General features: G+C 38.3%; 1 protein-coding gene across 6 annotated transcripts in view; it reads right to left on the bottom strand.

Moving 5' to 3' along the window:
- Positions 1–12895, bottom strand: part of BIRC6 (baculoviral IAP repeat containing 6) — a 194638-nt gene that overhangs the window by 120017 nt on the left and 61726 nt on the right. For 3 of the 6 annotated variants that reach the window (XM_075412723.1, XM_075412718.1, XM_075412721.1), the window contains exons 23-34: positions 11865–12011; positions 11161–11348; positions 10200–10514; positions 9685–9784; positions 8999–9213; positions 8603–8811; positions 7962–8308; positions 6781–7000; positions 5689–5822; positions 2996–3133; positions 2126–2253; positions 1391–1522 (exon numbers count right to left, since the gene is read on the bottom strand). In XM_075412723.1, the coding sequence (XP_075268838.1) occupies positions 1391–1522; positions 2126–2253; positions 2996–3133; positions 5689–5822; positions 6781–7000; positions 7962–8308; positions 8603–8811; positions 8999–9213; positions 9685–9784; positions 10200–10514; positions 11161–11348; positions 11865–12011 (2273 nt within the window). The remainder of the gene's footprint in view (positions 1–1390; positions 1523–2125; positions 2254–2995; positions 3134–5688; positions 5823–6780; positions 7001–7961; positions 8309–8602; positions 8812–8998; positions 9214–9684; positions 9785–10199; positions 10515–11160; positions 11349–11864; positions 12012–12895) is intronic. The other 3 variants (XM_075412719.1, XM_075412722.1, XM_075412724.1) reach the window with 2 other exon arrangements.

Here is a 12895-nt window from a genome sequence, read left to right as displayed (position 1 = left end):
GGTCCACAAATTCAACGGAGAAAAGCAGGTGCTTTTACTAATCCCTCCCATCCACCAACGGCACACGTTCAGCAGCTCAGTTCATTGTATCAGCTATCTAAAGTTAGATAACACAAACACCTCTTCTAATCTCACTTAGGTAGTAGCTACTGAAGCAGATCAGAGAAAGAACTATTTACTAACACAAAGGCTTCAGCTTCCTCCTAAATGCAATACATGTTTTAAGTTACTCACAGCTTGTCATAACTGAAAGTGATTAGTAGTCAAAGCAGTAAAAACTGAATGAAATGCAACTATCAAGTGTACAATAATACCATAATGAAATGTTAAGATACTGCAAGGGGAAAACTCTTCAGTTCAACATGCTTTTTTGATGTAACGTGGCTGCTTTAAAGTGAAACTTAAATAGCTGCACAGCGTATTTCAGCCAGTGACTCAGTTAAAGATGTCTCAAGGAGGCCACCAGTGCAGTAGCCCCCCCTGCTATAACCTGCTGGAACAACACAGAAGACAGTGCAGGAAAGAACAGCTCATGACAAGCAGAATTAGTGAAAACTTAGGGCTTTATTTTTACACTAGTGTTTAAATTTTGGGGTGGGTTGTGTTTTTTTTTTTTCCCGTAATTACTGAAAGTTGTAAGATTTCCCTTTAGATTGCCTTTCAGGTCCAATATTCTAGAATTTCTTTCCACAGGCCTACTTTCAGTCATTCTAACAGACATTAGTACTTCTGGAACTAGTGTAAGTATTTAAAAGAGATACCTAATTTCGGTAGTTAGAAACATTTATATGTTTTTTTCTGTTCCCTGCAAAGTCCATGCTGCCATCTCCGGAAATCCCTGAATTTCAGCACCTCCTCTCATAACAAAAATCATTCTTTAACTACCACATCCATTCCCAGTATCCAGGGCTTACTGCAAGATACCACAGCTTATGTGCCAAGTACTTATAGGAAGCTAAGAAGCTTCTGAGAAAGCTCAGAAAACATTCTCAAAAGTCATATTTATTAGTTCAGGGAGACAGTCACTGGCATGACTGTTTTGTGATTATTCACCCAGGAGAGCATCCGGAAGATTATCATGCATAAAAATTAGACGTATAAAATATTCTTTTGCATTTCTATTGGCATATGTTATCCAAAGCTTAAAGATATGACTGCCATTCCCATAGCTACAAGATTACTAATAATTTTGGCCAGACTATGCAAAAACCCCTGTAGAAGGATAAACTATTTTTCACAGTGCAAGAAATACCCAGATGGGTGCTGTTTTCAGCATCAGAATGTACTTGATAGCAGCCATGATGAAACAACTTTTTAAAATAAGGTCAACGTAGGAGAAAAACGACTTTGCAGGAACAGGTCGTTTCACACAAAGGACAAGAGGTCATACCTTTGAAGTAGCCTGCTTTAGTTTTGCCTGTTCTACTAAAAGTTTGTATGATGATCCTTTGTTGCTTTGTATTTTCTCTTTTTCCATCTGTTCCACCAAAGCCTTCTGTTTTGCTTTTAATAAGTTAAGTTGCTAAAAGAAAATGTTAATAGGAAAAAATGAAAATTTAAGTAGTAAGTTGTTAAAAGGATCAGTATGTTCATATGATAGTAATCTTCAGTTCAAATAGTAACTTGAGCTTTCAAAATACAGTTCATATACAGTTCTAACTAACACCCCATAAGGGGCTTCTAGCAGCCCCAGAACAGACGAAGTATAAGAAGACACACTATTTTGAAAGAAGCTTAAGACATACATGCCCAGGTCATAAAACCTGCATGGTTGCATTTAGAAATGAAAATTTTGCATCTTAAGAATTACCAACTTTTAAATACCAGCTTAGGAGCTTGCACTCAGGTATACGCAGATTTATCTAGAAAGTGAGTGATATTTATTGTCCAATATGGGCCACAGAGTGCAACAGCACACCCCAACATCTGTTCTTCCAGCAGATCCCATGCCCCATGGTTTGAGATGAATGTCAAAGCAGTTAGGCAGCCTTCAGCTACAGAACCAGACCTATGCAAAAGCAAGGCTGAATGAGTCCCAAGGACAAAGCTGTTCTTTCAAGAAATCTGATATATTATAAATGAGATCTACTTTTGTGAAAATAGCCACTACCGTGCTGGAAGTCACCTGTTTATGATGCACAAGCTGTTTTCTGATCTTTCGGGAATAGAGTCTATCTAGGCTACTGCTGCCTTTAGTAGATCTACTCAGACTTTGAGTGTGAAGGCTATTATTTATAAAACTCCATTGGTTTCCTAGTGGAAAAAGAAAAAAAAAAAAAGAGATATTAATCTTATTAAATCTCACTTAACTCCAGAGAACAGCATTTGTGTTGCAACAACAGTTAGCTTCTCCACACACTAAATACTAAAGAAACCAGCAAAATCTAACTCTGTTAGTGTTATGCAACTATCACCACCGATGGTAATATTTCTGTGTAATTTTAAAATGCAGTGGTATCATCTTGATTTCATTACTTTTAAAACACGTAAGGAGGCAAGCAAGACTGTCTTAACTAAATAGATGAACAGGTTCCATAACACAAAAGCTTCATAGTTTTCATTTTCAGAAAAGATACTGAAAGAAAACCATTGCTAATCCAGTAATAAACAAACCAAAAATACTTATAATTATTGGATACAAATACCTTGGGAAATACCAGCGCAATTATGAAGTCATACTGTTGCCCATTCTCACAACACAAACTATCTCAACATAGCATACTCTCAATTGCCAGGTCCCGGAGTCATAAGATAATATACAGACATTCTATAAATTAAAATCAATCCTGTATTTTTCACTTTAAAAAAATGAAAGAGGTTGCATTTCTCAGGAGAAGGGGACGTAAAGAAGCAGACAACAGTGCGAATAAAATGATCACAACATCTGTTTTTAAAATCTCATTTTTTCATGTGAATTGAAAATACATTTTGAGGATTTGAACAGCTCTCAAAACAACACCCATAGATGCAAGTTTTGGTAAAAAGTGTTACACACCTGTCAAAAATCGTTCCCTCTCTTTTCCATTCAGAGGTTTCTTGGCTGTGGTTGCTTCATCTTCAACAGTAGCTACGTAATCCAGTAGTCTGGACACCAGCATTACAACCCAGCTGATCATGGGAATGTCTAAAACTCCTTCAAAATAAATAGATTTGAGTGTCTTAATAAAGTTTTGAAGCCATAACAAACTAGTTTTAAAGAAATCATAAAAAGCATTAGACGGCACACATTTCACTAGGCCACAAAGATTCTGCTCCCTTTTTTTAAAAAAAATCAGTGCAAGAGTCTGAGGGAAGAAACCAAACATTCAGGAAAGAACTCAGGTGCTAGAGAAAATGTCACAGTTCTCTTAGTCTGATGAAGTCAGAAGTCAAAAGCTTCACCTCTACTGTTCAAGCTAAAAACTAAGCAGCATTAGTTCAAAAAAGTCAAAAAACTGTATGTTGAAATTTCCTAAATACCAAATGCAGAATGACAGCTGCTTGCATTAAAGCACATAAATCGGATGTCTCAAGTTACACAGTATGAAATTCCTCCATCAACCAGGGCTCCATCAAGACAGTTATAACCGTGCACCCAAATACCTTACTTCTTACTCCTTTGTTTGTGCATTTTCATGTAGCCATTTAAATAAGATGCAGGAAAGCCAAGACTGAGTTCAGACTAGATGAACCAAGCTGGCGGCACTAATGACTGGCTATTGCCTACTTCAGTCTCACACACTGAATGTAGTGGTTTTGTGCAGGTACAAGGGAAAAAATGTATCTTACACATCATGCAAGAAAAATCTTTGTGTGCATGAGGAAATCTAAATGAATGGTTCTAAAATGAACTCATGAGTGCTCAATAAAGACCAGAAACCTACAACTAATGACCACTTCATCACAGTCATTATGCAAATGACATACTTTTACATAGTATCAATACAGCAAAGTCGTTAGTACTAGAGGTTATACGTATATTTTCATGTGTGCTCACTGTGCTGAGCCACATTTAACTGCACTACACTTCCCATACACTGACCTCAAAAAAGCTTCAAGTCACTCAAACTATTATTAGTTCCAGATCAAACAAGAAAACGCAGGCACAGAAATGACTTGTCCAACATCACACGTAGCTACTGGCAGCCCAAGCAGGGGATGCAGGCCCTGACTGTTAACTCCAGTTTCCTGTCCATGCTGGCAGAAAGCAGCCCACCCCAAGCAGGCAGAAGAACAGGAGGCCTCCCCATAACAGGACCTGAACAGGAACTATAGACTAAATTGCAAGGATAGAAATGAGTAGCGCTGGTGACTGCTGCACACTTTTTTGGTTGGCAGAATAAAAAGAAAGGAGCCTGCTGCAGCGTGAGGTAGGTACTTTTTCATATTTCTGTTTAAACAAGTGCATTTCTTTTCCTTTTACCTCTTAAAAAAAGAAAAAAAAAAAAAAAAATCAAAATTTTCAGCTTCTCTCCCACCCTCCAAGTGTCTTTTGCTTATTCCTTTCTTTGCCTGTCTGCCTCAAAGTTCACAACCTCTCTCTAACCACAACACTCACCTCTTCCTCCGACTGTCATTTGTTTTCTGACTCTTCCCTCAGTAAGTTTTCACCCCTACTTACGTGTGATAGTTCTCAAATGGGAACTTCTTCTGCAATACCTGATGCTTCCACCACACATAATAATGCCCTAGCACTCACCTGTACTGTCCAGGAGGAAGGAGGCTGGAAGACCAGCAAATAAAGCTCTGAAGTATCAGTTACTTCTGCTTCCTAAAGTCCTCTGTGAGGACAACTAGTAAGGCAAGAGCTATGAAAGGAATTGGCAGCTGTGGGCAGAGTGCAAACAGAGGTAGAGGAGACGTAAGCTTGGGTTTGCCTCAAACTAATTAGAGGCTACAGCAGGATATGGCCACAATAGAGAAAGTACACGGTAGATCAATGCGAAGCAAGAGCACAGCTTCTGACACCAGCTGTAGGCTTCTTTATATCAGGAGACAAGGCAAAAAGTAACGTCAGAGTCTCAGCCGGCATTTGTCAACTTTACAACACTAAGAATTTTAAACAACATACCTTCTACAATGCTCTTCTACACATACGTAACAAATGAAGTGGCCTAGAGTTTGATGTTTTCAAAACCAAGCATTTTCTTCAAACTTAGGTAGTTAAGAAAACACTCAAAGAAAATCAAGTTTGGAGAATATAATTTCAGTAAATTTCTAGGGTCATAAAAATGTAAATTTCTTGTGATTACAAAAAACCTTGATGTAGTCTGCAGAAACCATGCAGACACACCTTACAAACTTGTCTTTGTGTTTCACCTCAACAGCTTGAAACTTGGAAAGGATCTCATGAGCAAAAAGGGACACTTCTTTCCAAAACACTAAATTCCAAAGTCTTCCACCAGAGTCCCCAGAGCTGTCTACACATCAGATGTTCTCCCAACTCTGTTAAACCTTTAAAGCTTCCTAGCTGAGTTAAAAGCAACCAAATAGATTTTACTCAGGTTTAAACACGTGGGTAGGGGGAGGAATCTCTTTTAGCACCTAAAGAACAAGAAGTTTCAGCACATTTTAAAAGACAACCATGTTTTGGAAACATAGGAAAACAAGCAATTTCTTCTTTTAATACACCAAACATTGTGAGCTAGTCTCTCAGTTCTCTAGTGTATAATGAATATAAAAACATAGTTTCCCAAATTAGAGGGCTACCTTCAGTTCTTCTGTGCACAGGTAAATGGGGTTGCAGTGGTGACAGCAGGTTATCCAGAAGATTAAGTAAACTTTCTAAAACACCACTGTTGCTAAGTGATCTTTGGCCAATGCAAGAAAGCAACATGAAGACCCTAAAAATAAAATTTACATATTTAAGATTTTATTTCTTTTTCAGATCCAGTAATATTCTGAAACACCCCTTAAAAAACAATATTCCCCTAGGCTTTCATCTGAGACACAAGCAGATTGCTACAGACAGCAGTACTGCGGCCCAGCAAGTGAGCTGGATTTCATGTTCTATTGTTGTAAAGATAATGCAGTATTTTAGGGTGAACATTTTCTCTTTCACCCTCAAGAGGTCAGCAGAGCATTCCACTTTGTACACCTGAAACCAGATCTCATCTATTTTATTTCCTATTACATATGATCTACTGAATAGCAGGGATAAAGAATTAAATCCATGTATTCTGATGTCCTTGCATTAAGTCACTTAAAAAGTTATGAAAATATAAATGTTGCTGTCCAAAGAAGGCAGAAAGCAGCAGAACAGCAAATGCTTAATTAAAATAAAATGCTAATGTTTAGAACATCAAATACCTCAACTAATAATCTGAAATAATCAACACATCATTCGATGCTCAACTCTACATTTGTTTGCTCTTATCTCAGAGAAATCTTTTGTATTTAATGCTAATAGTGTGCTTTCCAGTCTCAAGCCTACTTCCAAATGCATTAGAAGATCAGTTCTATGATGAGGGTGCATTTAAGCCTGACAAAGGAAAAGGCATTTTTTGACACTGGGGAGTAATCCTACTAGGTATGCAAAGATATCCAAGTAAGGAAAAATAGCAACTTATTGTGGTGCAAGCACCAAACAGGTGCAGTAAGTAACTGCCATCAAACATCTGTCATTTGCAGTGCGAATTACAGATCAACCCATTTAACTTACATTCTTTAGGACTATTTCTTAAATTAATGAGATAGATGGATAAATATCCTTCAGCCACATTTTGTCAATTCCAGTGTTACAAACAATGGAGCTATTTAAGTGATCCACAGGTTATGTATCTATATAGATCTATAACGTACCTGTCTTGTGGGAATATGAGAAGTTGCTCTGAATTGTATAATTCCTGTAGCACATTTGAAAGAAACTGACCCCACCATCTTTCTCCTCCACAGAGTTGAACAAGCAGAAGGCCAGTATGCAATCGTATCTTTGGGGTTCCACTGATACACAGATGCTTAAATAATTCTTCACAAGCTTGAGCATGAAAAGTGCTTTGCAGAACCACAGGAACAGAGTGTCCTTTTAGGAAAACAGAACAAGCAACTATGTTTAAGGAGACAGTGGCTTGAAAATACAGGAGCAAAAAGTCTGCAGGAAGTTTTTACAACGATTACGATTTGACTGATTGGCACCGGGGCAAGGAGGAGGGAACGCATGGGGAGATGGTAATTTGCACACAACCCACAAATACCAGGCCATTTGGTCAAAACTAAATCAATTTCATGTCAGTGCAAATACCCCCACGGAATCTACACAAACCAAAACCCAAACCATCATTCTGCTTAAGAACAAAGTGGCACAGAAAATTACAAGCTAGACACACCTCTCTATCAATAGAACAATGTTCTACTTTTTTTTTTCTTTTAAAAAAAAACCACCATCCCTACTTGGACTTTTCAATTTCCACTCTCCAATAACTCTTTCAATGGCAAGTTCAGGAAATAAAAATTCTTACTGGATATTAAAAATCATGAACTGAATAGAGAGGCTGGCTTTATGACTCCTTTTTTCCACCCACAGAAGCAATTGCTGCTTCTCCTCCCCACTTCTAACAGCCCAGTCCATCCCTAGTGTAGCACAGGCTTCGATGCTCACAGATCCTTCCACAAACTGATTTTATCTATGAAAACAACATGAGTATCATGCCTTGGCAGTCTTTTATTACTTCAGCAAACCGAATCAGCCCACAGAAGGATCAGCTGACTTTCTGAACAAAGGAACGTGCAGCCAGGACTACAGAAAAGGGAGAAGGACCTCAACACCCACTCCTATCCTTTTCGGGAGCAGTAAGTGGTTAGGTCAGCTTGGTGCTACTGGTTCAACTTTACACTATACGTCACCACCTACTAAAATCGTAGAAAAACATATCTGAACCTAGTTTACAAGCTTTATAGTGGGAAAGTACAGATCAAGAATAGAAATACTTGCGAATTGTTTCTACTAACACGACAAAAATATCAAAACCTCAAAATATACTAACCGTTGGAAGAATGAAGCAAACTAAGCAAAGTGTCCAGTAAATATCTAATGATGGTGCGTAACTGTTCTGTGGATGACATCTGAATCAACTGCTTTGGATCAGATTGCTCCTTCAGTGTTTTCCTGCTTGCACCTAAAGCTACTTTGAGCCTCTGAACAGCATGGTGAGCCAAGTTGAGTTGAAGCTGTAGCTGAATGCAGTCCTGGTAAGCAGAAAATACTCTGCTATCTTCTTCTACTGCCTTGTCTGGCTTTCGTAAAAAGTACTGGGCGTTGTTAGCACTATTGAGTGGCGGCAGGTCAATACTCTGCAGAAGGATTTCTAACCGATGACAGGCCAAATTGTACCTACAGGGAAACATTCGAACACACAACACCACACAATTCAACAGACATCAGCAAATGGCAATACATTTGACAGTCACCCTGCCAGAAGACAACTTCTGGTCCATTTTGAATGCACTGTTAAAACGGACGCTGAAAAATAATACAGCGTAGTCTTTGTTACTGCCATAAAGACATTCACTGTAACAACTCTACAACAAAGGCAGAGTTATCCTTGGTCTGAAGAATATCATGGGAAGAAAACCCCAGTGTTGAAGTTAAAGTAACTAGTAAGTACACATATTTTTTTCTTCTAACCTGCATTGTATGTCTTCTTGCAACGCAACCATCATTGCCAAATGTTGGTCAATTTCTGGCTGACTTGCAGCTTCACCTTCTCCTCTGAGGGGATCGTGCATTAGTTTCAGCTCATTTTCAAAGGGTAAGATATAGGTATGGCCATAATAAAATCCTAATGGGATTTTTGCTCTGGCATTTGTGCTACCATACCGACCAATAACAGTGATCTGAAAGAGAATGCAACTACACTGTAACACAATTGTATCAAAACAGGCAAAATAAACACCAAGTCAAAAATTCACAAAAAATTTATAGCCAACTAAAATTTAGTCTGAAGAGAACTTATGAGAAAGTTCACATACTAACAAAGATCAAGAGTTTAAAAGATAGAGTATGCAGTCTATCTCCTTTTACCTTCATAAACCTGCAAACTGGGGGTGGCAACAAGTCATGTAAAATAAGCGAATGTGTGCTAATGTCAGTAGCCACTACCAGTCGCCTTCCATCCACTTCTTCTCCTAAAGTCCAGATGTCAATTGACAAAGAAGCCAAATCTCCACAAGTGGGAATCAATACATCTGTCAGCAATATTGGTCTTCCAAAATCTAAGGTCACAAATCTTCTTGCTCCTAGGGGAAAAACACAGGATTGCCTAAAATGCCAGTGTGTGCTAACCAGTGAAGAGATGTTACTTGTCAAACAATAAAGCCATTGCTTACACATTGTTCAAAATGTGTATATTTGAGGTCAAAAATAGCTGCACAATCTCAGAATCTCTCACTACAGCTTGCACCCTTTGAAAAGAAAATTTTGGCTCCAACTTAAATTAAGTTGTTATGCTTTTTATACATTATTTCTGAACAGCCGCTCTGTCCAGAGACCCAACATATTCTCCCAGCCCCCAGGATTTTTCACCTTGATAAACATCACTGAATGCTGGGTCTTAAACTTCCAGATACAACAGAAACACAAGCTGAGAAGTATCTTTTCTTTGGAAAGCCAAGTGAGACTGCAGCTAAGCAACCTACTTCAGATCCTGGAAAATATTCCACTTCTTATTAAAAATGTGTCAAAATTATTATTAGGAATTCTGTTTTTACCTGAGTGCATTCGCTCTATAATAATTGACTGATGAGGTGGGGGTTGAAGAAAATGTGAAGCGTGAGATATTGCAAGAGCAAGACCGGATCCAAGTGGATTCTGAGCAGTGGAAAAAACATCAGTCAAATTAAGTCATTAAAATCTATTCATTTATAATAAGCTGTTCTTTACAAAAGACTGTAAGAAAACCTCTTCTGATTAAAAGATGTACAATTTTGACAACACCTCACTACATTTAAATTTGAGCATGAACCATCAAAATATACTAAGTTCAAAGGATTAATAACTCCTTATACAGGTAAGCTAGCTCCAATTAAAAGAAACCATTTGAAGCAGTAGAACAACTCTATCTTGCTTTCATAAACCTTCCTTTTCACATGGTCTAAATTTAGTAATATAGTTTTCACATCTCATTCAAATAAACAGATATTTACTAGCACTCCAGTACAAATTAGATCCTGATCATGCTCACAGCATCTTGTTTCTCTAAAGAAAAACAAACAAAAATAATTACCGTTCTGGACTTGCTTGTATTTTTGTTATGTGCTGCAAGGTTAACTGCTGGGGGATCAATGACTGAACCAGGGAAGAGCTGAGCAAGTTCTGCATTAATAACAGCAGAAACTGCCTCATTAGGTGGAGTCAAAGGTGGAGTCATGAACAGAGGAGTTGTTTTTGGTGTGGGTGGAATGACATCTGAAGGATGGATGAAGAACCCTGGGGCTGCTACAGGATTAGAAGGCACAGAGTTGTGAACAGGACCAACTGCTGATGCTGCTGCCGCCGCCGCTGCTGTTGTCTGATGCAGTTTTGCTTCCAGCTTAGCTTTCTGTGGGGAAAATGAACGCAGTGTATGTACCAGAAAATACTGCTTGTGAACACAGGGGCAGTACTGAACTACAAGTTCAACTTTCATTATAAAACTAGATTAACAAATCCAGTCTACCTTCAACATAGGCATGTTAGATGTTCAACTATAAGCTGAAAAATGAAACTCTATTCAATTTGACCTCACTTGCTGAAGAACTTGAGTAATTAAGTAATTAATTGCAGTGATCAAAAAATAGTAAGAAACCTACAATTGAACAGCAAAGTAGAGTCCACACAGCCAAGCTTCATACCGACAATGGCTTTACAAACGGTACTTCCCTGTCGGCAACTGCACTTTTCATTTCAGTGACTTTTTCAGTTTCAGACTGATATACTTATGTATCAAGTCCCAGTTTTGACTACAAACCCCCAGTCCACCCTCAAAATACACAAAACCCAAGCCTGAAAGACAAAAGCAGCATGGGAGACACTCTCACCATGTTGCTTAACACAAGTGATTCTCGGTGCAGAGCTGTTCCTTCCTCAAATACACTATGGAGAAAAAAGAAAAAATGCAAAAAAAAAAAGGCAACTAGCTCTGCAACAACCTTCTCAGCTCTTGAAGTTTAGAGACAGCATTAAAAAATAGCCAAATAGCCTCCAACCTGTTGCTGAAGCTTCAAAAGCTGCTGCTGTTTCTCTTGCAGCACCTGGAGCTGTTGCTCGGCTGAGGCCATTGCATGAGAGAGAGACTGCAAAGCTACCTGGGCTGCTGAACTCAGTGCTGTCGAGGCTTCCCCAACCGTTCCAGAAGAGAGGCCACCAACTGCTGGGGTAACCCCAAAGGTACTCACTGGCATGAAACAAACAAACAAAAACACAAACAAAACAAAAACATGTATGTAGAAAAGAAATTATAGAACACACCTTTAATTCCTTACTAACTGTGAAGAAATATCTCCTGTTATGCAGTTCTTGCTACAAAATAACATCAACTTGAATCACAAAGTGTATGGTTTCTAAACTATGCACACTCATCATACACACAACATTTTCATTACAGAAGAGCCACCTAAGGCCCTGAAATTCTTTCGCCACATAAGGCTGCAAGGTAAAGATGCAAGCTTGTATGGTATACTCTCCAATAGAAATAAATTGATTCAAACTAATAAATATGGAATCCAGTTTGTTTGTTAAGCTCCAAGAAGTTTAACTTCACATATAGTAACTCTTTAAAAAAAACCAACCCACATTCCAACACTTACAAATCTACAGGCAATCTGTTTGTCAGACGGTGCTCATTATGTCCATTTAAAAATATCATATTGTGGAACTATGCTAAGTAGAAAAAATTAAAAATTGTATATACCAGTAAACGTACTTGCATCGTCCCTTTCTATTCTAGTTCCATCACTTGTTGAAACACATGTAAAGTGCAGAGGTTCAACTTCCAGAAGTCCAGTAAGGGAAGTAAAACTACCTTCAGCAGCTGCACAGCTACTTATTTTCCCGTTTCCTGAGAGAGAAATAAATATCTGCACAATCAGCTAATGTTTTCTTGATAGTGACATTTCAAGTCATGAAGAGTTGAAAGCAACAACTAAATATAATCCACAAATTTTATTACTTCACATTGTGGAACAAACACCTTGAAAGAAAATAACAGACCCACTAAGATCATACACCAAGTTAGTACAAAAACTAAACGATTATTCAATACATTAACAAATGTTAGCATACCTCCAACAACAGCGCTGTATGGAGGGAAGGATGGGAAGGAGATGGACAAGAGCAGGCAAGAAAAGGAAAGGAGTCACTGCAAGTGATGAATATGCTTGCTATGAAACGAATTTCCTGACAGGTAAAAACTGGCTCATTCTTAGGACACTCCATGGCCTAAAGATTCACCTATGAACTAACCTGAGAGCATAGATACAAATACGCTTTTAAGGTATTTTAATGCCTCTGAAACAGAAAAAGTATCTCCTTTAAGTCTGTAATATTCAAGTAGAAGAGTGCCATATGGCAGCTTCTCAACTTCAGAAAAATCCATTTAGGTTTCTCTGCCTATGAGATGGTAGCTAGTCTCAATGAATAATAACATAGCTCACTGAAGCTGCTCAACAGAAGTGACAGATGCTTCCTAGATGACTCTGACCCAAGGAACAATAGCAGCCTTTCTGCTTAATCTTTAGCCTTTTCTTAGACCTTCTACAGGATAAGAAATAACAGATTCCAGAAAGACGATTTTTTCTTCCCCTAAGGGCTACAGGAAATGTAAGCGATCTCACAAAGCAAGAGAGTATCTTGCTCTTCATTATGTACAGCTATAAAACAGATGAAAAGTATAAAACCACATCTTCACTAAAGGAAAACAGCGTAATAGAGAGAATTACCAAT

Source organism: Opisthocomus hoazin, chromosome 2 (assembly GCF_030867145.1).
Source record: "Opisthocomus hoazin isolate bOpiHoa1 chromosome 2, bOpiHoa1.hap1, whole genome shotgun sequence".
In the NCBI taxonomy this organism is placed as follows: Eukaryota; Metazoa; Chordata; class Aves; order Opisthocomiformes; family Opisthocomidae; genus Opisthocomus; species Opisthocomus hoazin.
This window is presented reverse-complemented; position numbering and strand designations above follow the sequence as displayed.